Here is a 25,495-nt window from a genome sequence, read left to right as displayed (position 1 = left end):
AACATCATCTGAGCTGAGCAGTCAGTCGTGGGAAGAGAGCACTCTGGTCCCCAACAGCTGATCCCAGAGAGAGCGAGAGAGAAAAGACCAAAATGTTAGGAAGGCCCAGAGGCCCTCTGGAAAATGGCAGAATAGCAGAAGGCTGAACTAAAAGAATTCCTGAAAAGAACTCAGCTGAAATGGAGCAGAACTGGAATGGGTCTCCCTGAGCCGGAAAGCCTGACTCTCATCGAATATGATGCATGATGCTAACGCCATGGAATATTCTCATTGACCAGTGTGGATGGCAGTCAAGGTCTGCCCTATCTATGCCCCCCTTCCTAGCTGCCTCACGCCTGCAGATAGAGAGCCCAGAAAGACCTTGGTGCCTAGACAACAGCTAAGACACAAGTAAGTTCTGACATTCCCTTTGTTCCAACTCAAAAACACTGGAAAGTTACTTGACGAAAACCATTACCTGTCCCGGGGTGTTGTCTTCTTGTTCTCAAACTAAATCCAAATGATGACCATGCTAGCTATGAAAAAGAAGTTTCTAACTGCATGAAGAAAATAAACTCAATTTCAGTCAAACCAGCACAAAGGCCAAGTGCAAGGTCCTGCACCTGGCTTGGGCCAATCCCAAATATCAGTACAGACTGTGGGATGAATGGATTGAGAGCACTCCTGCAGAGAAGGATTTGGGCATACTGGTGGATGAAAAATTGGACAAGAGCTGGAATGTGCACTTGTAGCCCAGAAAGCCAGTTATATCCTGGGTTGCATAAAAAGAAGCATGACCAGCAGGTTGAGGGAGCTGATTCTCCCCCTCTACTTCACTCTGTTGAAACCCCACCTGGAATACTGCATCAAGTTCCGGGGCCCCCAGTACAAGAAAGACATGGACCTGTTAGAGCGGGTCCAGAGGGGGACCACAAAAATGATCGGAGGGCTGGAACACCTCTCCTATGAGGACAGGCTGACAGAGTTGGGGTTGTTCAGCCTGGAGAAGAGAAGGCTCCAGGGAGACCTTATTGCAGCCTTTCCATATGTTAAGGGGGCTTATAAGAAAGACAGAGAAAGACTTTTTGCCAGGGTCTGTAGTGACAGGACAAGGGGCAACAGTTTTAAACTGAAACACTGTAGATCTAGATTGGATAAAAGGAATACATTTTTTACGATGAGGGCGGTGAGACACTGGAACAGGTTGTCCAGAGAAGCTATGAATGCCTCATCATTGGAAGTGTTCAAGGTCAGGTTGGATAGGGCTTTGAGCAACCTGATCTAGTGAAGCTGTCCCTGCCCATGGCAGGGGGGTTGGACCTTTGAAGGTCCTTTCCAACTCAAATCATTCTATGAGTCTACGATCTAAGTTATAACTAGCCTTAAAAGTTCTGCTCGTTTCCATGTTTTGAGGGAAGCCTTATGCTCTGGAGTGAAAACTCATCTTCTGACCTATGAAGGCATCACCCAGAGACAGAGTTTCCAGTAAAAGCAGACCTCTTTTCTGTGAAGTTACATGTCCAAAATATACTGTGAGTCACTAAAGTTTGAACTCTCAGGAATCAAGGTGGTGATAGGGAGAAGAGAAAATCACTTCATGGAAGTGCTCAATTTCACTTCCAGCTCTACACATCCAGGAACAAGACCCCAAATTTAAATTCTTTCAACTGCTTTTTTAGTCAGCCACCAGAATATCTGGCATTTCTTTTATGTTTCTGACCATTAAAAGTGCAAATCAAAAAGAACTTTGGAAAAATAAGCATCAATTCTCTTTTGTAAATGGGTGGGAATAGCGCAAGAATGGTAAGGATAATTGTAAATACACTCAAGCAACCGCAGCTGGGGTGTAGAAAAACACATAAATCACAAGTAGAACCGCTGTTTAGATAACAGGCCTGCCAAAAAAGTCAAAAAGGCACCTTATCATATATCCTTGAGATTGCTTTGGCATGCTCAGCAGTTGCTAGAAACAGCCATGCCATGGTTTGCAAAAAGGTTGGGGACTGGGGAGGCTGTGCTGGTGACTCCCAGCATTCATTCTGGGACGGGTCCAGTATGGAGTGCTGGACACCCCCACCCCCGTGGGTACTTATCTGGCTAAATTGGCTCTGCTGGACACATGCCCTGAGACTGATGAGGTGCTGATTACCCCCCAGGCAATTGAAACGGCTATGCGCATGTTGGTGTGGAAAACTGCATAGTCATTGAATTCTTCTTGCAAGTTAGTGGGGAGATTGGGATGGTTATTCATTACCGGTCTTAGAGCTCTTGACTGTGAAGTTGTTACATTGCAGAGTAAAATAAGAGAATAGGAAAAGGAGGTTGGGATTTTACTGGATGCAAAGGTGATCTCACAAGAAATAATTACTGTTCAAGCAGAGCAGTGCTGTGAGCTGCAAGATAATATAGACCGGTTGGTAGCCTGTATTGCTAAGAAACAAAGGGATAAATATGGAGAGAGTAAGTTTCTGAGTTCTCAGATTCGTGCTCTCACCACAAAATGATCTTGGAGTCCAGAGGAATGGGATGGAAATATTTGCAGTGAATCCTCAGACCCCGATATTGAGTTTGAATTGAGGGAGGTGGTGGGAGCACAACCCCCCAAATGATGTGGCAGCAGGAACAAGCAGATGTGGGGGGAGCAGGTTGTGCATACTTACACTCTGAAAGAGTTAAGGGAATTTTCAGAGATCTCTCAACAGAAGAGTGGGGAAGGAATACTGGCACGGGTTTTGCCAGCTTGGGCTAGTGGAGCTGTTATAGTTGAATTGAATTTTGTGGGCTGTGTTTTGATTCTGTAGACCGTATCCAAGATTCTTAGCTTTGATACTGTATCCAGGTTCAGAATGTGCATTCAAGCATGATTTTATATAATTATACCCTATTCTTGAAATTGACATAGATTTATGACATATTCTTTAGAACAGGTAACTTAAACCATACCCTATTCTTAAGATTGATATAGATTTATGAAATATTCTTTAAAACAGGTAAAAACAGGTAACTTAGAAATAACTGATAAACATGCGAATGTTACTTAGCATTGCTTAGATAGATAATTTGTGTTAGAATAGGTGTGGGATATGCTAATGGTTGTCAGGAATTGTAATGCATATGTATGTGATCAAATTGTATAAATATGGTGTAGTCTGAATCAGTGGCTGAAGCCAGCTTTGGGTGCGAACCCCTGGTTTCCCAGCGCTGAAATAAAGCACCGCATATAACTGCACCTGTGGTTATGTGTCTTGAATGCTAACAGAGCTGCATCTATCCATTTATTAGCAGATGAAAAAATGTATTAAGCCCTATAGCCAATGATGATCAGATACGACAAGGGTGTGCTCAGCTGCAAACTGTCAGAGGTAAGATATTATTGCACCTACGCTATATCACTGTTTGTGTGCAGCAGTTTTAACAGCATATGCTGAACCTGTCGAATCTGTGTTGTCCCATGGAAATTGGTGCACAATGGAGGAAAGTATTGATTTAGTGTGGCAGATGGGGGTGGCATACACATTGATTTATGGGATCTGATCTGGACGGGGTAGCAGTGACAAGAAGTATTAAAATGCAGCTTTTGAGAGGGGTGCCTGCCTCAGTGAAACCCGTGACTATATCAGCAGTGACAAGTGCTACAGGTAATGCAGGCACTCTAGCAAATACCTTGAGGGGAATTTGGGCTTTAATTTCAGAACCCTCTGTTTGGGTGGTGGATAATGGCATGTATAATTGCATATATACTTGTTTTGACTATCTACACATTTGGATACTAGGAGAAATTTCCAGAGGTGGTGCATTTGTGCCATCTAAACCCAGGTGAATCTACTTCGGGAGAAAAACTGTTAGTCACTCAATAACATGGACCTCACATTTACATATGTATGTGCATGTATATATATATGTATATGTATATATATATATATATATACAAACACACAAACAACACATGCTATTAGGGTTCCGAGTATGTCAACAGGCCTTAGTTGCCCTGATCAGCCTCACCTGGGACCTCTAACCCATAACCCCTGCCCATGGCCCCAGGACCTCCATTTAAACTCAGGCCTGGGCCTTTACTTCCTGTTCAAGCTACATTGATGGACCACCTGTTTCAACTTGTATTATAGTTGTGCTTGTCTATGAAGCTTGAGCTATAGGCTGATTTCCCAGCTTGACTTTAGACCACGCTCATCACCACAAACTTGTCTGGTGATATGGACTCTCAGTGGATCCTAGCTTCCATCTCCAGACTTGCCTTTCTTGGGTGTTTGTGCTGGGTCAGCTGAGATAGGGTTAATTTCCACAGGAAGCTGGAGGATGACACAGCCAGGACAGCTCACTCAGAACTAGCCAAAGGGATATTCAATACCATATAAGGTTATGCTCAGTTATAAAAGGGGGGCTGGTCGGGGGGAGTCTCCTGCTGCAAGGGAGTGTGGTGGTCTGGGATGTTCTAGGTTCTCTGGAACACGTGGTTCAGTGCTATTGTGTTTCCAGTGCTAGCTGCTGTCCAGGATGGTGGGAGGTTTCCACGCAGACTGTCATCAGGAATCCACTTGCTGCTTTGGAGGAGGCAAGCTCTGGTTTTGGAATTACCACCTGGTGAGAGGTTGCACTGTGTATCCATCGCTTTGTATATTTTTTCATTATTGTTGTTGTTGCTTATTTGTTTGGTTTTATTTCTTTTTCCTTTTGTCACTAAACTACAACAGTGTTGTGGGACAGGGCCCTAGCTGTAGAGGCCCTTGCCCTCCCAAACTTATTATCATGCTTGGATCCATGTTCCTTAGGGAAGTTGTCTCCAAGCTTTTTTTATCACACACCCCATCAATAAATTTTTCTGAGTATGTGCTCCCAATATATGTATATGTATTTTCATGTACTACTGTACTAATATATTATGTACATTATAAAACATACACAGAAAAAAATTAAAAAGTATGAGATAAATATGAAAAGAACAATATTGTTCTGCACCCACTATAGAAAAAAAAATGTTTTTCAGTGAGAGGACTGCAATTGAATATACTTCATTATTTTTTAAAATCTTGGTTTATCACTGTGATACAATGATTCGAAGGTCTAGTTCTAAGTTCAGTTTATTTCAATACTTGGTTTTAATTGTTGTCATAGCTGAAAAAGTTACCTCGGAAAGAAACATACATAGATCCAAATGGAAGAAGTGCATCACTGGCTGTGCTTACTAAATCATGGTACTCATTTTTCAATCCCATCTACCAGTTATATAAAATATTTCTTAAAATTGTGAAAGACAAGGTGGTAACTGCAGTACCACAACCTAGAAGAATCAACACTACCTGAGGCTATGAGCTTTTACCTCAGTGTGTCCTGAAGACCCAACCTAAGCCAGTGCTTACCAGCTGAGAACACCCCATACTGATGATAAAACAATAGAAGATTTACCCTTCAAAAAAAACCAGGCATATAACCACAGCCAGAACAGCAATTGACCAGAATCCAGTATAGCCCCCACACACCTGCATGTGACATCAGGTTAGAACAGTGAAGATTAACACACCACTGACCATATGTACACACCACCTGCACAGGACAAGCATGTACTGATCCTGCATAGGACGAGTATGTACCGATTACATGAGCAATAGTAACTGATTAGCCCACTCCTTAACATGAGTAATTTGATTGGTCTACACAACTGTATTGTAACATAAAAACTCTGCTTTCCTCTATATTGGGTCCTCCATGCATTAGGCTGGGGCACCACTATGCACATACCTAAAATCAAAGAATAAATTCCCAAGATAATTCTATACTAAATATCCTTGCTTCCTTCCTCAGCCTGCGAAGAACTGACTTTTAAAAAATTTGGCTGGTAAATTTTCATCTTCTTTGATGATGTCAATCTGTTGTTTTTGCAAACTAGTCAGAAGATGCTGCATTTTTATGTTTTTGACAAATGGGTTCAAAACCCACTGAAACTCTTCCTTGGGAAATTTTTAATTAGGCTACAAAATTTTGTTTCCAAGTTTAAGTGTACAGATATGGCAGGTTTTATAGGTGACATGCATTGTTTTCAGCATCAAAGTCACATAATTTCCAAACAGCTGTTTTCCAAATGCTCTCTTCACAGCATGAGTTTGTTTTGAAAAGCAGTTACTTTCTCAGTTTTTGTTTAAATGTCGCCTTCACCTTGAAGGAACACATAAAGCATGTTCATTTTTTTTTAAATATCTGCTAGGTAGCATGCTAATGGCAGCCACTTGTCATCACAGGAAAGGTCAGCAAAATTGGAACATGTCTTTTTGTAAAAGAAAAATGCACAACTCATTTTTAAGTTTGACAACTCTTTTAAACAGTTTGCTGTAAGATAACCAGTGAACCTCTGTGCGGTACAAAAGATTTCCATGGTCACTCCCCATCTCATTACAAGTATTGTAAAGATTCTGCTATTTACAGGTCTTGTTTTTATAAAATTAACCATATTGATGACATTGTGTAGCACTTTGTGCTCTTCTGGCTCCAATAGTTTTGCTGCAATAGCTTGCCTATGAACAAGGCAGAGTATGAGTTTCATGTGTGGTGCTATGTTTGCAACCATATCCCAGAATCCTTTTTTTTTTAAAATTCCAGTCAAAGCAGTTGTTCCATCAGCAGTTATACTACACAGCTTTACCATAAAGCATTGTTTTTTATTAAAGATGTCATTTACTGTTGAGAATTTATCTCCTCCTGTGCATCTTTCCTTTAGTGACTCACAAAAAAGTAGTTCATGTATTTCATTCTTGAAATAGAATTTAAATAATACTGTAAGCTGAGACATGTTAAAAACATCTGTACTTTCATCCAACTGCATAGCAACCCTCCCACACTATGTAATTTGTTCTAATACCTGCTTCTTCAAATCTTCAGCAATGTTTTCTATGTGCCTTCATTTCCTGACAAAGGCATACATTTTAGTTTGTTGCCATATTGTTTTCCATGCATTATTTCAGCCATTCTTACTGAGGAAGAACAAGTGTTTCCCCAATGACACATGGCTTTTTGTCTTTCATTCTTGAGTACAAAACCCCAACAGAGGCTTCTAAACATTTGTCATTAACTTTTGTGAAATTTTGTAAAGTACTGAACTGAGTATTGCATGACTTGAAACATTGTTGAAAAAACTGTAGAGGTTTGTCTTAATGTTCTGGATGCTTAGTTTTTAAATGTCTTGCTGAATGTGATGACTTCACACTATCATTAGCTAATATCTCAAGGCACAGTATACTCTTAGGGCAAGGTGCATCATTGATGATAGTGGATGTGAATCCATATTTCAAATTATCTTCTTGATAATTTCCATTTTTTTTTTTGTCTGACTTCTTGTCAGATCCAATTAGATTGTCATTGTCTTTACCTCGTAATGTGGCTGAGAAGGAGTACTCCTACTAGGAGTAGAAGCGTCAGGTCTACCATTTTATTGTAGTTTGCTTGTGCTCGCATTATTAGCATTATCTTCAATCCACAGTTTCTTTGCAGGAATCTTTTTAAGCCAAGCCAATTGCCCATTCTGTGAGGGTTAGTTTAGTTGAAACTATATAATCTATAATCCATAAAGCAACTTGACCCAGCACACATAAACTGCAATACCTTGCAATATGCTAAAAGCACATGAATGAGTAAGGGCACCGCTGTCAACCTCTTCATGTTGTAGAACACTCACTCTTCCTTCAGGATACCTCACCTACCATATGTGACATGGACCGAGTGAGGGCACTAGTGTCAATCCACACATTAAATATTACTAAAGCTTAATTTCTTTCCTTTTTTTTTTTTTTTTTTTTTAAGATAAAAAATAAATATAAATAGAAGTTCCAACATTTTCGTCCGACACCCCAACAGATCATTTTGTGCACCTCCTGGGGTGCACACACCCCACTTTGGAGACCACTGGTCTAAAGGACTCATCTACTTTCTCTCCTTGATCCAGCAGTCTGCAGCAGATGCCCATCATGATGTCACCCATGTTGGTCTGTTCTCTGACTCTTACCCATAAGCTTTCAGCTGTCTTGTCACTTGCTCCAAGGCAAAACTTCATGCATTAAAACCACTCCTTTCAATAGAGCGCAACCCCTCCTTCCTTGCCTCTGTCCTCTCTGAAGAGCCTGTATCCATCCATTGCAGCACTCTACCCTGTTTCCTTGAAAATAAGCCCTACCCTGAAAGTAACCCCTAGCATGATTTTTCAGGATTTTTGAGGATGCTTGAAATATAAGCCCTACTCCAAAAATAAGCCCTACTTACAGTTCATTAAAAAAGTCAATTTAAATAGTGTGCAGGCAGTTATACATGTAAAAAAGTAATAAGTTTTGGAGCAAAAATTAATATAAGACCCTGGTTTATTTTTGGGGAAACAGGGTAGTCATGTGACCTAGGCCATCACATTTTTGTAATCCCAGTGAGATCATAGCTCTGCAACTGCAGCCAGACTTGGAATTCCTCGTGTTTGTTTCCCATACGACACGTTGTTAGGGGAAATATATCCTGACAGATCATATAATCATAGAAGAATTTCGCTTGGAAGGGACCTTCAAAGGCCATCTAGTCCAACCACTGTGCAATGAGCAGGGACATCTTCAACTAGATCAGGTTGCTCAGAGCCCCATCCAGCCTGGCCTTGAATGTCTCCAGGGATGTGGCATCTACCACCCCTCTGGGCAACCTGGGCCAGTGTTTTACCACCATAATAATAAAAAATTTCTTCCTTATATCTAAAATCATAGAATGTCCTGAGTTGGAAGGGACCCACAAGGATCATCGAGTCAAACTCCTGTACCTGCATATGACAACTCCACAGTTCACACCATGTGTCTGAGGACGTTGTCTAGTTTCTAGCCTGGATCTACCTTCTTTTAGTTTAAAACCAGTAACCCTTGTCCTATTGTGACAGACCCTGTTAAAAAGTCTGTCTCCATCTTTCTTATAAGCCTCCTTTAAGTATTGGAAGGCCGCAATAAGGTCTCCCTGGTGCCTTCTCTTCTCCAGGCTGAACAACCCCAACTCTGTCAGCCTGTCCTCATAGGAGAGGTGTTCCAGCCCTCTGATCATCTTGGTGGCCCTCCTTTGGACTTGCTCTAACAGGTCCATGTCTTTCTTGTACTGAGGGCTCCAGAGCTGGATGTAGTACTCCAGGTGGGATCTCATGAGAGCGGAGTAGAGGGGGAGAATCACCTCCCTCAACCTGCTGGTCATGCTTCTTTTGATGCAGCCCAGGATACAATTAGCCTTCTGGGCTATAAGCGCACATTGCTGGCCCATGTTCAGTCTTTCATCCAGACAAAGGCTGGCTGGCTGACACAGGAGATGGGAGACGTGCTGGAGGGCACATAGCTCCACCTTCTGATAGGCCCAGCATGGCACAAAGGGAAAAGCTGACACCCTTCAAGATGGCCCGAGACTTTTCTGTCTTTCGCAATAACACCTCCTCAAAAGACCAAAAATTGTACAAGCAGGCAATCCAGAGGGCTATATAAAGGCTCACCTATACTAGCACTGGCAGGGAACCCACCATCCTGAGGACCACTCTGCCCACCAGCCTCATCGCAGGAACTGAACCAGACACCTGAGGATGCTGCACTCCCAGATTACAAACCCCAGCATCCTTGTTGCAGGATACCGGAGGCCACACATCACTGGACCCAGACTATAAGTCCCATCATCCATGCTGCGAAGCCGTAAGGGTGGCGGGATCCCTCACTTTCTTTCTTCCTTTCTTTTATTGTTCTCTTCTTTCTTTCCTTCTTTTTTCCTTTCCTATATCCCTATTTCTTTGCCCCTGCTTCTGTGAGTAGTAAAATAACATAAAGCTTACATCCCCACACATGCCGCAAAACTCTTTTATGTAAATCCTTTTGCTGTTAAACTGTTCACCAATTAGGCTTAAGTAACATAAATCTTTCTGCCGCTTAGGCTTAAGTAACATAAATCTTTCTGCCGCCGAATCACCTGCTAATTGGGCTGAGCTGCAAAATAAAAGGTGTTGTTTTTCACAGACACACAGAGCACTCATGCAAACACAGACAGCACAGACAGTATGGACATCTGCTAGTGAGAATATATATATATATACATAAAGTTATGTACAATGGGGATCCCTCCAACAGCTGAGCTCAGATGCTCACTCTGCCCAGTAGCTGGCCCCCAGATCCCAGTGTCCTCAGTTGCTGGCATCTGCACATAAGACCCCTGAGGCCACACCCCATTCCAGTTGCTGGTACAGATAGTCTCACACACTCACACATGCAGTTAGCCAGGACTCCCCTGGTTCCCAGTAGCCAACCCCCACCCTGTGGTCTTGCCCTTAGACACACACACACATCTTGCCCCTAGAGACGTACAGGCCCTATGGTCTCTCTGGCAGCTGGCTGGGATTCTCCTGGTCCCCAGTAGACAACCCCCTACAAGAAGTTGCCCTTAGAGACACACCTGGTGCTCAAGCCACTTCACCTTGATCTTTGTGAGTGCTCACACACTTGTGTACACCCACACTTGCTCCAGTTGCTGGCACCACAGAAGCACAGGTCTCTGGTGTGGGAATGTAGTGGAAGATTGGTGAGGAGAATTGTAAATACACTCAAGTGACTGTAGCTGGGCTGTAAAAAACCCACATATGTCACACTGATTGCTTTTTGGTCTTGTGTGCCTGACAAGAAGACCCTCTGTATTTAGATAACATAATCCTGTGGCGGATGCACTCGACCCCCCCCCCCGGCAAACCAGCAGCAGTTTGGTCCAGGCTCCAGAGGAGGTAAAGGCCTGAGCCGCAGCCAGGCCAAGAACTCCTTCCAGGAGACCCACAGGGAAGCAAAAGAGCACACTGAATGCCGGTGGCTTGTGGGAACAGAGAGTCTCGTGCAGACTTTTCCTACTGTATGCGATTTGACTACGAGTCAACCACTTCATTCTATAAACACGACAGCCTGGATGAGCCCACTGTGAGCTCTCCCTGCTACATAAGTGAGCTGTATGGCAATGGCTTTACTACTCACAGGTCAGTGGATGAGCCCAATTCAAGTTCGATGTTGATCATTTAGCTTAAGTAGATGCACACCAAATGTAATGGATTATTTAGAGATATAAGGTTGTATGATTTTTAATATACTTTTTGCTTCATGGTACTTGGTAGACTAGATTTGCTAAAATTTTAGGCTGTAAAGTTCTGCTCATATTTACCAAAAGCAAATACCAACCACACTGAACACTTGCAAGATAAGGTCTAGTTTGCACTTTGCTAGGAAAAATGGAACTGGCTGGGAAAAATAACAATCTAAGGCTAACATGGAGGCATTACAGACATCTGCAAAGCGGGGCCTATTTTGCACTTTGCTGAGAAGAAAGGATTTATCCAGACAAAACAGTATCTGCAAGGCTATGGACCATAAACAATGTCTACAGCTGAACAAAACAGAGGCCCACGTGGAATCAGAGAAAAAGATCCAATGAGAAGCAAGAAGACCCCAGAGTGAGATATTGCTATTGGACTGAATCATGGTTTTGTATGCTCGGTTGGATCTCTGCACATGTACCCAGCTTGAGCCAGCCCTCCTGCTATTCTACTGCATTAATTTTTTTTCCTGAGAATTTTGTTTCCTGAAAGTCTGCTCTGCATACGGTTATCAGGCCTCTCCTGAAAGTTTGCCTCTGGAGTTCTAAAATACAGACTCCAGACAAAACAGTTATCTGGGAGGAAATGCCTGAAAGTTTGCTTTTGTGAATGGGTACAGGTCTCCCCTGAAAGTTTGCCTTCAGAGCTCTAAATACAGACTCCGGAATGAACAGTTATCAGGGAAAAAGGAATCCTGACAGTTTGCACCACGACAGATACAGGCCTCGCCTGAAAGTTTGTCTCCGGAGCTCCAAGACACAGACCCCCGAGCGAACGGTTATCAGGGAGGGAAGGCGCCTGACAGTTTGCTTTGTGAATGGGTACAGGCACCTGGAGAGAAGGTCAGCAGCATTTGGCTTGGTATATTTCCCCCATGCAGTAAATAATAGAGTGCACCGGCCACCAAACTCTTTTACCTCGCGCTTCTCTTTGAGAAACCTAAACATTGTTCTGCAGTAAGCAGAACCCTAAATTACTTCCCTGTGACAGTATCTTACAGAAGTTTCCTTTTTTAAGTAAAAAAAATTTAAACACTTCATGTTGTGATTGATCAGTGATCTCCTACAATGGAAGGAGACTCCAAGGAGACAGGCAAGGACTATGTACTCACCAAGTTAAGTGAAGAAGTAGGGAGTGACTGATGACAACTGTTAGAAAAAGCTGAACTTAGCACAAAGGAAATGGAAGGTAGTCTTTGTTCTAGATAAATGGCAACAACAGTTAAGGGAATCAAATGTCTGTGTAACTACCCTTGAGTTGATAATAATAATAAGCAGCAAATACTCTTCCTGAGTTGGCAAGGCCAGAATGGGTGGGTATATATATGGCTCAGCCAAACTGAGGATAAAAACTCAGTATAGCATATACAGTATAAAAACTGTAAAACTAACAGAAAGAACTTCGAAGAGAGTAACAGGCTTGAGCTGTTTTCAACCCAAATATTCCTTCTCTATGACTGGGGATACCCAGCATTGTGATAAAGACCACTTAGGAGAATCATATTTGTATTGTGATTCAACTGCATATTGCAACTACTATACTCTGCTAAATGTAAGTTGTACTGTGATTTAAGTAAATGGCTGTATCATTCTGCAAAATCAAAGTCCCACATAATGTCAAATAACTTCAAAAAACCAAAGTTCGTATTAGACATCAAGCCCTCTACATATGGAATATCTAAAAGAACCCAGTGAGTGAGTATTGGATACATGTATGTTATCAATAAAAAAATCCCCTCATGTTGAAGAGAAGCTGCTAAATTAATGTATACTGTAATTAAGTTACAATAAAAGACATACCCATCATTAACCAATTGACATGATAAATGCTTTCTGACCACCTGCAAAATGAGGGGTTATTTTTTGAGTTTTAGATCACAGAATCCCAGAATCCCAGAATGTCAGGGGTTGAAGGGCCCTGGAAAGCTCACCCAGTGCAATCCCCCCATGGAGCAGGAACACCCAGATGAGGTTACACAGGAAGGTGTCCAGGCGGGTTGGAATGTCTGCAGAGAAGGAGACTCCACAACCTCCCTGGGAGCCTGGGCCAGGCTCTGGCACCCTCACCCCCAACAAGTTGCTTCTCAAATTTAAGTGGAACCTCCTGTGTTCCAGTTTGTACCCACTGCCCCTTGTCCTACCATTGGTTGTCACCAGAAGAGCCTGGCTCCATCCTCCTGACACTCCCCCTTTCCATATTGATCCCCATGAATGAGTCCCCCCTCAGTCTCCTCTTGTCCAGCTCCAGAGCCCCAGCTCCCTCAGCCTTTCCTCACACGGGAGATGCTCCACTCCCTTCAGCATCTTGGTGGCTGCGCTGGACTCTCTCCAGCAGTTCCCTGTCCTGCTGGAACTGAGGGGCCACAACTGGACACAATATTCCAGGTGTGGTCTCCCCAGGGCAGAGCAGAGGGGCAGGAGAACCTCTCTGACCTACTGACCACCCCCTTCTAACCCACCCCAGGTACCATTGGCTTCCTGGCCACAAGGGCCCAGTGCTGGCTCATGGTCACCCTGCTGTCCCCAGGACCCCCAGGTCCCTTTCCCCTACACTGCTCTCCAACAGGTCATTCCCCAACTTACACTGGAACCTGGGGTTGTTCCTGCCCAGATTCAAGACTCTACACTTGCCCTTGTTCTATTTCATTAAATTTCTCCCCGCCCAGCTCTCCAGCCCGTCCAGGTCTCTGATGGCAGCACAGCTTCCAGTGTCACCACTCCTCCCAGCTTGGTGTCATCAGCAAACTTGCTGACAGTCACTCTATTCCCTCGTCCAAATCATTGATGAATATATTGAATAATACCGGCCCCAGCACTGCCCCCTGAGGCACTGCACTAGATACAGGCCTCAACTGGACTCTGCCCCATTGACCACGACTCTCTGGCTTCTTCCCTTCAGCCAGTTCCCAGTTCACCTCACTACCCGCTCATCCAGACCGCACTCCCTCAGTTCAGCTGTGAGGATGCTGTGGGACACTGTGTCAAATGCCTTACTCAAGTCAAGGTAGACCACGTCCACCGCTCTGCCATCATCCATCCATCTTGTTATGTCCTCATAAAAGGCTATGAGGTTGGTCAAGCACAACTTCCCCTTGGTGAAGCCATGTTGACTGCCCCTAATGACCCTCTTATCCCTGATATGCCTTGAGATGGCACCAAGGAGAAGTTGTTCCATCACTTTCCCAGGGATGGAGGTGAGGCTGACCGGTCTAGAGCTACCCGGGTCCTCCTTCTTGCCCTTTTTGAAGACTGGAGTGACATTTGCTTTCCTCCAGTCCTCAGGCACCTCTCCCGTTTCCCAAGACTTGGCAAAGATGATGGAGAGCGGTCCAGCAATGACCTCAGCCAGCTCCCTCAGCACCCGCAGGTGCATCCCATCCGGCCCCATGGATTTATGGATGTCCAGATTGCCTAACTGCTCCCTAACCCAGTCCTCATCAACCCATGCAAACTCCTCCATTGTCCTGCCTTCCTCTGGGGCCTCAGCAGTACAGGGCTCCTCAGGACAGCCCCCGGCAGAGCAGACAAACAAAGAAGGCGTTCAGTAACTCTGCCTTGTCTGTATCTTCTGTCACCAGGGCACCCACCTCGTTCATCAGTGGGCCTACATTGCCTCTGGTGTTCGTTTTATCTGCCATATATTGGAAAAAGCTCTTCCTGTTGTCCTTGACCCCTCTCGCCAGGTTTAATTCCAAGGAGGCCTTAGCTTTCCTAGTTGCCTCCCTACACCCTCTGACAACAGCCTGATATGTTCCCCAAGTGGCCAGCCCCTCCTTCCATGATCTATAAACTCTCCTCTTCCACTTGAGCATACCCAGCAGTTCCCTGTTTAACCACGCAGGTCTCCTGGCTCCCTTCCTTGGCTTCCTACGTGTTGGGATGCTTTGATCTTGTGCCTGGTAGAAGCAGTCCCTGAACACTAACCAACTCTCTTGGGCCCGTTTGCCTTCAAGCAGCCTTGCCCATGGGATTTCCCCCAGCAATTGCTTGAAAAGGCCAAAGTTGGCCCTGCTGAAGTCCAGGGTTGCAATTCTGCTTGCTATTCTGCTCCTGCCACAGGAGATCCTGAACTCCACCATCTCATGGTCACTGCAACCAAGGCAGCCCTCAACCTTTACTGCTTCAACCAGCCCCTCCTTGTTAGTGAGGATGAGGTCCAGCAGTGCACCTCTCCTGGTCAGCTCCTCCACCCTTTGCATCAGAAAGTTCTCCTCAAGGCACTGGAGGAACCTCCTGGACTGTGGCTGGCTGGCTGAATGGTCCTTCCAGCAAATATCATGGAAGTTAAAATCACCCACAACAACCAGGGCCTGTGACTGTGAGGCCACTCTCAGCTGCCTGTAGAGGCCTCATCAACTTCCTCACCCTGATCTGGTGGCCTGTAACAGACACCCACACCAGTATCACCCCTGCCAGCCTGCCCCTTCATTCTCACCCATAGACTGTCAACTCGCTCCTCATCTGGGCCTGGACAGTACTCAATACATTGTAGTTGCTCTCTCACATAAAGAGCAACTCCACAACCATGCCTGGATGGCCTGTCTTTCCTGACAAGGACACAGCCATCCATGGCCACATTCCAGTCATGTGAGCTGTCCCACCATGTCTCTGTAATTGCCACCAGATCCTTCTGCATGACAAGAGGGAGACAGAAGATTGCTTAGTTTATATTTAACTAATAATTAATAGATGTATTCTAAGTAAGAAACCAAACAATTATAACTAACATCATCAATTATTTCTTAGTATAGATGTATTGTATGTCAGAATTTTCAAAACCTGTAATGCATATGTAATAATTATGTGAATATAAGCAATGCAAGATCATCCAGTCTGTGGAGCACTTATGGAGGATGATCCCCAGTGCTGTCAATAAAGAATGCCACTTAACAGTATAATTGACTCTGCCGTTAAATGTATTTCTTTGTTTCAGTAGCTTAAGGTAGTGCTCAGTTTAATACAAAGTTATGGCATTTAGATTAATAATGTGAATACAGCCTACTTACAAGAAGAGATCATTACAAGGTACATGAAGATCCCAGTACAGGAAAGACATGGACCTGTTGGAGAGGGTCCAGAGGAGGGTCACGAATATGGTCAGAGGGCTGGAACAGCTCTGCTATGAGGACAGGCTGACAGAGTTGGGGTTGTTCAGCCTGGAGAAGAGAAAGCTCAGGGGAGAACTTAATGTGGCTTTTCAATATATAAAAGGGCTTATATGAAAGACAGAGAGAGAACTTTTTACCAGGGCCTGTAGTGATAGGACAAAGAATAATGGCTTTAAATTGAAAGAGGGTAGATGTAGATTGGATATAAGGAAGAAATTGTTAATGATTAGGGTGGTAACACATTGGAACAGGTTGCCTAGAGAAGTTGTGCATGTTCCATCAATAGAAATGTTCAAGGTCAAGCTGGACAGAAATTTGAGCAACCTGATCTAGTGGAAGGTGTCCCTGCCCATGGCAGAGGGGTTGGAACTAGATGATCTTTAAAGGTCCCTTCCAACCCCTACCATTCTATAATTTTGACAAAATCATCCTAGTACTGACTACAAGCCTATTGGCCATAATATGCATTTGTACTTTGTATTGTGTGAATACATTAATGTCTCAAGAAAATAAAAACTCTTTTAAAACCATCTCAGCTTAAACTGTGTAGCACTTCACATCTTTTGAAATTGTAACAGGAGTTCACTGAAAAGTGAATATCTCTCCCCCCTATAGCAGGTATAAATAGGGAGATGGAACAACATGGAATCCTTATTTTTAACATCATTAAGCTTTATCCTTACAGAGTAAAGCAAAATCCACAATTACTCAATGGATCTGCCTGCCTGAACGTATCTTTATTCAGGCAAATTACCTCAGCAATATAGCTTTTCCAATCTAAAAGCCACAAGAACTCTGTAAGGAACCATTAACAAGGGAATGTTGTTTTTACAAAATTGGGGACCTGGCACCTGACCCCAGCGGGGTGGGGGGGGAAAGACTGAGAGACATCAGACTATAAAGCACTTATGGAGAGCACTTATAAGAGCACGTATGGAGGATGATCCCCAGTGTTCCCCAGTGCTGATAAAATAAATGCCTGCTTAACAGTATAATTGACTCTGCTGATCAGTTTATTTCTTCGTTTCATAATCTTTATAGCTCTTCCCTGAACTCCCTCCAGTAATTCCTTGTCCTGCTTAAATTGGGGAGCCCAGAACTGGACACAGAACTCCAGATGTGGCCTCACCAGGGCAGAGCAGAGGGGGACGATCACCTCCCTCGACCTGCTGGTCACACTCTTCCTAATGCACCCCAGGTACCATTGGCCTTCTTGGCCACAAGGGCACATTGCTGGCTCATGGTCAACCTGTTGTCAGCCAGAACTCCCAGGTCTGTCTCTGCAATGCTGCTCTCCCTAACCTGTACTGGTGTACAGGGTTATTCCTCCCCAGGTGCAGGACCCTGCACTTGCCCTTGTTGCACTTCATCAAGTTTTTCTCTGCCCAGTCCTCCAGCCTGTCCAGGTCTTGCTGGATGGCAGCACAGCCTCTAGTGTGTCAGCCCTTCCTCCCAGTTTGGTATCATCAGCAAACTTGCTGAGGGTGCACTCAGTCTCTTCATCCAGGTCAATGATGAAGAGGTTGAACAGGACTGGACCCATTGCTGACCCCTGGGGAACCCCAGTAACTACAGGCCTCCAACCAGACTCTGCAATGTTGATCACAACCCTCTGAGCTCTGCCATCCAGCCAGTTCATGATCCATCTCACCGTGCATTCATCCAACCCACACTTCTTGAGCTTGCCTATGAGGATGTTGTGAGATAGTGGGAGACAGTGTCAAAAGCCTTGCTGAAGTCATGGTAGACAGATGGCTACCCAGCCAGTCATGCCATCATAGACGACTGTGAGGCTGGTGAATTTATGTTGACTGTTCTTGATAACCTTCTTTTCCTCCACATGTTCAGAGATGATGTCGAGAATGAGCTGTCCCATCACCTTTCCAGGGATGGAGGTAAGGCTGACTGGCCTGTAGTTTCCTGGGTCATCCTTCTTGCCGTTTTAAAAGACTGGAGTGACGTCTTTCCTCCAGTCCTCAGGCACCTCTCCTGTTCTCCATGACCTTTCAAACATGATGGAGAGTGGCTTTGCAATAACATCTGCCATCTGTCTCAGCGCTCTTGAGTGGATCCCATTGGAGCCCATGGATTTGTGGGTGTCCAGTTTGCCTAAAGTAATGCTTTTAAATACTAGCCAAGATAACTACAGATACAAAAAAAAAAAAAAAAATCACACAAATGCAGTTTTTATACCTCAGGAAACTGGTTTTACACTTGAAGACTATAGTATAAACAGTGTTCTTACCCACAAAATTGCATCAGTAAGTTGTACATATTCCCATCTGTGTAACTGAAGCATGTGAAAGACTATTTTCCTATTAAGTGCTTACACTAAAGCCCAGATATAGCGCAAAAAGGTGGTATAGAATATAACAGAGTATTTTTGTAGTTGGAAGGGACCTAACACAATCATCTAAGTCCAGTTGCCTAACCACTTCAGGACTGACAAAGCATGTTATCAAGGGCATTGTCTAAAAGCCTCTTAAACACTGACAGGTATGGAGCATCAACCACGCCTCTCTAGGAAGCCTGTTCCAGTCTTTGACCACCTAATCAGTAAATGTCCAGTTTGAACCTCCTCTGATGCAGCTTCGAACAATTCCCATGTGTCCTGTCACTGGATGCCAGGGAGAAGAGCTCAGCCCCTCCCTCTCCACTTCCCCTCCTCAGGAAGCTGTAGCAATGAGCAATGAGTTTGCTCCTCAGCTTCCTTTTCTCCAGACCAGACAAACCCAGACTCCTCAGCTGCTCCTCATAGGACATGCCTTCCAGCCCTTTCACCAGCTTCATTGCCCTCCTCTGGACGCATTCAAGGACCTTAACATCCTTCTTAAATTGTGGGGCCCAGAGCTGCACACAATACTCAAGGTGAGGCTGCAGTGGGATAATCACCTCTTTTGACCAGCTGGTTACGCTGTGTTTAATGCACCCCAGGATGTGGTTTGCCCTAAGGTGCCAGGGCACACTGCTGCCTCCTATTGGCCCTGCTGTCAACCAGCAGCCTCAGATCCCTCTCTGCAGGGCTGCTCTCCAGCCACTCCTCTCCCAGTTTGTACTTGTGTCCAGTGTTACTCTGTCCCAAGTGCAGATTTGTTTTGGTTGGAAAAGACTTTTAAGATCATAGAGTCAACCTGTTAATATAACACTATCAAGTCCACCTCTAAACCATGTCCCTAAGAACCTCATCTGTCTTTTAAACACCTCCAGGGATGGTGACTCAACCACTTCCCTGGGCAGCCTGTTCCAATGCCTGAGAAGGCATTCGACTAGAACTGCCATAAAAATGAACTATATCATAGTTTTTCTGCTGCACAATGGCTTCCAGCTCCTCCTGTTTGTTGCCCATGCCGCGTGCATTGGTATAGGTGCACTTCAGCAGGGCTACTGATCCTGCCACCTTTTTTGGAGGAGAAGCTCTAATTCCTATGTGACCATTCTCAGGTGCTTCCACGCTTTCAAACACATCAACAACCCTTGCATCTTGTGCAACTCTGTAATAAACATCTCTGTGTGCTAAATTTGGTTCTTTTGTATGCACACTGGGTAAAGAACCCTGTTTTGGGACAACACAAGGATAACACTACTTGTGCTTCTGATCCTTTAACCAGTCATCCCAAGGCCCTTAAGTGCCTCTTGATTTCCCTCAGATTTCCTGTTGCAACCTCATCACTGCCTACCTTAAAAATCAATAACGGATAATAATCTGAGGGCCATAGCAGGGCAGGAAGTTTTCTCTTCACATGTTTAACCTGAGCCCCAGGGAGGCAGCAGACTTCCTTAAGAAGTGGGCCTTCTGTTCCCCTTAGAAGGGAGTCTCCTATGACAATGACCCATCTTTTTTTCTTTACAGAAGCAGTTTTGACAGAGGGTGTAGACTGACAATTTCTGCAGCGCCTCCAACTTAGTCGAATTGTCATCTTCAGTATTGTTTGGTTTCACTTGCAGAGCCTCATACCTGTTTTGCAAAGGAACCTGGGAAGGTGGGGCAGTCACAGCAGAGACATTCCTGGTGCACTGGTCAGGAACATGCTGCCATCACCCCCTATCCCTTAAGTCACCACATTCTGCCATGCAGAGAGAAGGTGGGGAGTCCTTTGTCTCATGTGCCCTGTCTACCTGCTGGGTCTGTCCCAGGGAAGGTAGGGTGCGACTCCACTGGTCTATCTCCCTCTCACACTCCCTGATACTCCTCAACGTACTTACCTCCTCCAGAGCTGTGTCACTTAAGTGGAAGAGTTCCTCTACTTGAGCACACCTCCCACAGCTGTGCTCACTGCTGCCATCCAGTACTGGTGTAAGAGCAGGGCTCACCCTGCAGCCTGACATCTGGGTGGCTGCATCTTCCCACCAGATCTTGGTCTGGGCAGCTGCATCACTTGTGGTGAGTGCCGAGCTTACAGAGGCCATGGCTTTCTGCTGGGTGGATACCATTGCTCTCCAGTGAGCTAGCAGAGCTGTGTGCCCTACTGTGCAAACTGCCACACCATGCCCTGTTTGCCTGCCCTGTTCACAGCTCTGCTGGTCACTGGAACTCCCCAGGGGCTTCTTTTATATGTGGTGGAGCTTGGCTGCCTTTGCTCCTGGCCCCACCCAGGTCTCATCAGCTGCTGTCAGGCTCCTGGTGGTTCTCCTGGCTCCCCCCAAGATTCCCCCAGATCGGGAAACCCCCTAGTGCACCACACTAGAGCACTCTGCTGCTGATTGTGCCAGCACCAGGGCTGCTCACCTTGGCAACAAATCAGCCACACAGAGGACTTTCTTTTCTCAATTTAATATTCCAAACAGCTTGTACAGGTTCTTTACAAAGATGTTTATTTGTAAATGTATGATGTTGTAAGTATTGCTATGTCTTAATGACTTAAGACATTTGAGAGCAAATAAAAATATTTTAATATATTAATTTTTAACATATATGTTGCTGATCATCTCCTTTAGCAGAGAATGCCAAACATAACAAGCAAAGCAGCAACTTTGCTTATACAAATTATCCTGAAATTATCCAAGGGCAATATGTTCACACAAATATTTCAAGTGAAAATTTAGTATATCAAGTGTTTTAGGGTCAAGCATAGTTTGGTCTCAAGCAATAATATGACTTTGAAGATGTTAACAGTAATTAGAGAACAATAATGTAGTTATCAGATTCTGTATAGCATGAATGTCATTGAATGGGTTTAAGTTCATACCCTTTACCTCCTTCTGACTACGGAATGGTAAGTGCTACTGTTCTAACTAGCACATTCCATAAAATTCCATGTTTTAGACATCATTCAAAATAAACTCTGTACAACGAAGTTGCCATGAATATAAAACCAGAAGTTAATAATTAACAGTATCAAAAAACCCCAAGCACACAAAGTGATTTGATTTGTTTTATGCTTCTTCACAGTAAGCAGCAATGATTCAAACTTTGATAGACCTGAGGGAGGAGAAAATATTTATGGCTCAATTTCTTATGACTACAAAATTAAATATTTTCCATAACAAAAAGTCAACACAAACTCCCAACTCCCAGTCAAGAACAAAAGAATTAAGCATTCAATTGTCAGTTGGCCTTTGTTTTTTGAGCCTGAATTAATTCTGCCTAATATATTCTTAAAATATTGTTAAATTCAATAGCAAAACTAGAAGCCTTACTCTCACAGAGAAAGAAAAAGGGTAAGACAACACAGAAATAAAATAAACATTCTTTGAGGGTGTGGACTCCACTTTTTCTCATTTCTCAGAATATCCCCAGTCTTTATGACAGGCAACAAAAGCTGGACATTTTAAAATTATATCTCAGAATCTTCTGTGGAAACACCATATAATCACATGAAAATTGTTCTCGATCTGATGGCTCTTTCAGAATTACTTTGAGGGACCTAAACATTCCACAGCCATGTTTATTCATACCTAATATTGCCCAATGTCAGCTTTAAGAGTTTGGGGAACTGGACCAGGAGAAGAGTGGTAAAATGAATTCCCGACTCTGCCAAAAGATTTCATTGCATTTTTAAGCAAGTCAAATCTGGGAGTTGGATCTCTTCTTAATTCACAAGGACAGTACTGGTAACAGCTAGGAAGGAATGTAAATGACCATGTCGTACACTTCTATAGCATAAAACAAATGATTGCTAGACTCAAAAAGACAAAATATAAATGTAAACACAAGGGTAAACACAACTTATCTTACAGACAATTAGATTAGATTATGTTAATGAAAAAAATCAGGATTTGCCTGTATTGGGGAGAACCATGCACTACTTAGAATCACAAGCACAATGTCAAGCACAAAGCAACTGTCTGATCTACTAAAACTATATCCTGGAAAGCTGCTCTATATTTTAACAAAACCATTGAGGCTGCAGATGCACACTCTACTGTTGTGAAAAAATAAGAAACAGGTTTGGCTTTCCTTTGTTTCTCTGTCTTCAGTGTTATCCTTTATTTCTCAAGATGGAACTATTAAGTCTGTTTCCCAGTAGAGATAGACTTCAAAAACCTGGATATTTTGGTCAAATGGATTTTTCTCCTCTTTTAAACCTACTTTACAGCAAATAAAAGCCTTTGTAAGCAGGCAGACAGGACAGAGGAAAACTAGCTTTTTCAAAGAAGCCACCATATCTAAGTCTTTACTACTGATTTGGATTTCTAATTCCTTGTCTTCAGCCTTCAAAATCTTGATTTGATAAACTCTCATGAAATCAATTACTGCTTTTGCCGTTCTTTCCAAATAATTTGACTATCTGTGAAACTACAATGATAAACAAATGTTCCATCTTTTCTGCTCAGTAGTTGTATGTTTTTAAAAAAAAAAAAAAAAAACACAAAAACAAAAAAACAAAAAAAAAACCCAAAACAAACAAAAAAAAAAACCACACAAAAAAAACATTAAATAATTGGTTACGCAGTCTCCTAATAATGGCTACCTGGTACACTTTTTCCTAATATACATCTATAATTCCATCACCACATAAGTTTTTTGTTTTTTTTCAAAAAGCAATAAAGGCCAACTACCCACAGCCCATGTTGTGTAGGGATATTAAAAAGCAAAAATGGTATCTAAAGAAATCTGAGTATCAATTATAATGATTTTACATGGTGCAAAATGAAGATGTCAGTTATAGTATAAAATATAATAAAATAACAATGGAAAGCGTGACCATCTAAAATAAGTTGTTGGGTTTTTTTTTTAATTGAGGACAAATAGTGAAATTTTCTACTTAACATGTAAAGTAAAATTACCTATTTTAATTAACAAAAATCACCCTCTACATAAAGTTCACACTGTGTGGACTGTGGAATTCTTAATTTGCAACTGATAATTTCTAGTCCTTGTCCTGCTGTGTACACATACGCAGGAGGTCGCAAGAAGAGCCAGAGGCCAGGAATGCATTGCAAAGAGCAAGTTTTATTTTAGTTCCCTCTCTCCTGGGGGATCTCCGAAGTCGCACCTGAGCTCCCAGGCAGAGGTGACACAGGCGGGGATGCAGGCGCTGGTCAGTTCAGCCCTGCTGGTAGATCCTGGTGTTACCTAACACAGAGGTCCTACTCATCAAGCACACAAGGTCAGTAAAGCAATTAGTGTGATGTATGTGCTTTTTCTACAGACAGGTGCAAGTCACTTGAGCGTATTTACATTTAACTAATCTCCTCGCCAATCTTCTGATATATTCCCATACACCTGCACACTAGTCCAAACAGAATGCACAGCTAAAACAGTCTGGTTTATTTTATACAAGACCAAATACCAGCACACAGAACAATTCTTGACAGATAACTTGATTTTTTTGTTGTGTCATTGCAAATAATCCTTACCATATGCGTCCACAAGATTTACTGAGATTCATTAGTCCATTGAGCTACAAAACTGAATTAGCCTAACCAGTCATAAAAAGCTAAGTGATTACTCATATTTTGTTTCTTGAAATAAAGAATTCTTTAAAATACTTTGACTAATTATTTCAATTTACAAAACACAATGTAGCAATAATCTCTGTGTACATTTAGAAAAACCTTTCTGAAGTGTTTTTGAGAGATGCTCTTTCATAATTGCTATCCAATCAATTTCTTTAATTAAAAATTTTACAGCATGTTATAAATATATGGTGAATACATTATTGTTAATTTTCCAGCACTTCTGATATGAGCAAAAGAGACATTTTTTCCCTTAAAGTGTTAGTCTATGGTATGGAATATCCCTTTGGTCAGTTGGGGTAAGGTGTCCCAGCTGTGTCCCCTCTCAACTTCTTGTATACCCCCAGCCTACTTGCTGCAGGGGGAGCAGCATGAGAGAGAAATCCTTGTCTCTGTGTAAGCACTGCTCAGCAGTACATAAAATGTCAGTGTGTTATCAACACTGTTTTCAGCACACATCCAAAACATAGCACCATGAAACTACTATGAATAAATTTAACTCTATGCCAGCCAAAACCAGTACAACTTCTTATATGCAAGCCTGTATAGCTTAATTAAATTTATGCATATATTTTCAATTCCACAGTTTCTATAATGAAAGAAATAATTGTTATATCAAAATAAAAAACCAAAACACACAAAAAAAACCCCACAAGCACAAACAAACAGTAAGAGCTTCATAAAGCTGCCTCAAGAGGTTGTGGAGTCTCCTCTGCGGACATTCAAACCCGCCTGGACACATTCCTGTGCAACCTGCTCTGGTGACCCTGCTTTAGCAGGTGGGTTGGACTGGATGATCTCCAGAGGTCCCTTCCAACCCCAACCAGGCTGGGATTGTGACACTTTTTTACCCACTAAAAAACAACAAACAAAACCCCCAAATTAAGTAACACCTCACCTGCATTTGCATCAGCTCTGGATCGCTGACCTGTCGATTTTCCAAATGGGGTCTTCATTCATCTGTGTTTAAGTGAGCAGCGAAGCTGCTAGACTAGGGTGAAAATCCGGTTCTTCCCAACTCCCAAAATATCTTCTTACTCTCGTAATACAACAGCTACTTATTAATCCACCATCCAATCACCAATTTGTTATTCCTCAAATATAGGAGAAGCACTTTCAATTATATCACTCTGAAAAACAAACCAAAAAGTATAGTCTGATTTGAGACCTGGTTAAAATAAACATTGAAGTGAAACAAAATATTTTTTCTTTCATGCTCAATGAGAAGTCTCTTCATATTCTGTTATTCTGGATGCATTCAGTAAACAGAGGGCAGGTAGGCAAGAAGACAGCCAAATATTAAGGCTTGTACTTTTCCTCATATTCTGAATGCAAATTCTGTATCAAATCAAAGTCATCCACAGACAGATACACATAGAAAAACCTCA

At 43.1% G+C, this 25,495-nt stretch overlaps 1 protein-coding gene across 6 annotated transcripts in view; it reads right to left on the bottom strand.

Moving 5' to 3' along the window:
• Window positions 1-25,495, bottom strand: part of LOC135577131 (spindlin-Z-like) — a 97,599-nt gene that overhangs the window by 37,427 nt on the left and 34,677 nt on the right. For 5 of the 6 annotated variants that reach the window (XM_065044883.1, XM_065044884.1, XM_065044885.1 and 2 more), the window contains one exon: window positions 25,006-25,237. The exons of the other annotated variant lie outside the window; for it this stretch is intronic. In XM_065044883.1, the coding sequence (XP_064900955.1) occupies window positions 25,006-25,063 (58 nt within the window). In that variant the 5' untranslated portion in view covers window positions 25,064-25,237. The remainder of the gene's footprint in view (window positions 1-25,005; window positions 25,238-25,495) is intronic. 6 annotated transcript variants of the gene reach the window in all.

The sequence above is a fragment of the Columba livia genome, chromosome W (assembly GCF_036013475.1).
Source record: "Columba livia isolate bColLiv1 breed racing homer chromosome W, bColLiv1.pat.W.v2, whole genome shotgun sequence".
NCBI classification, from domain to species: Eukaryota; Metazoa; Chordata; class Aves; order Columbiformes; family Columbidae; genus Columba; species Columba livia.
This window is presented reverse-complemented; position numbering and strand designations above follow the sequence as displayed.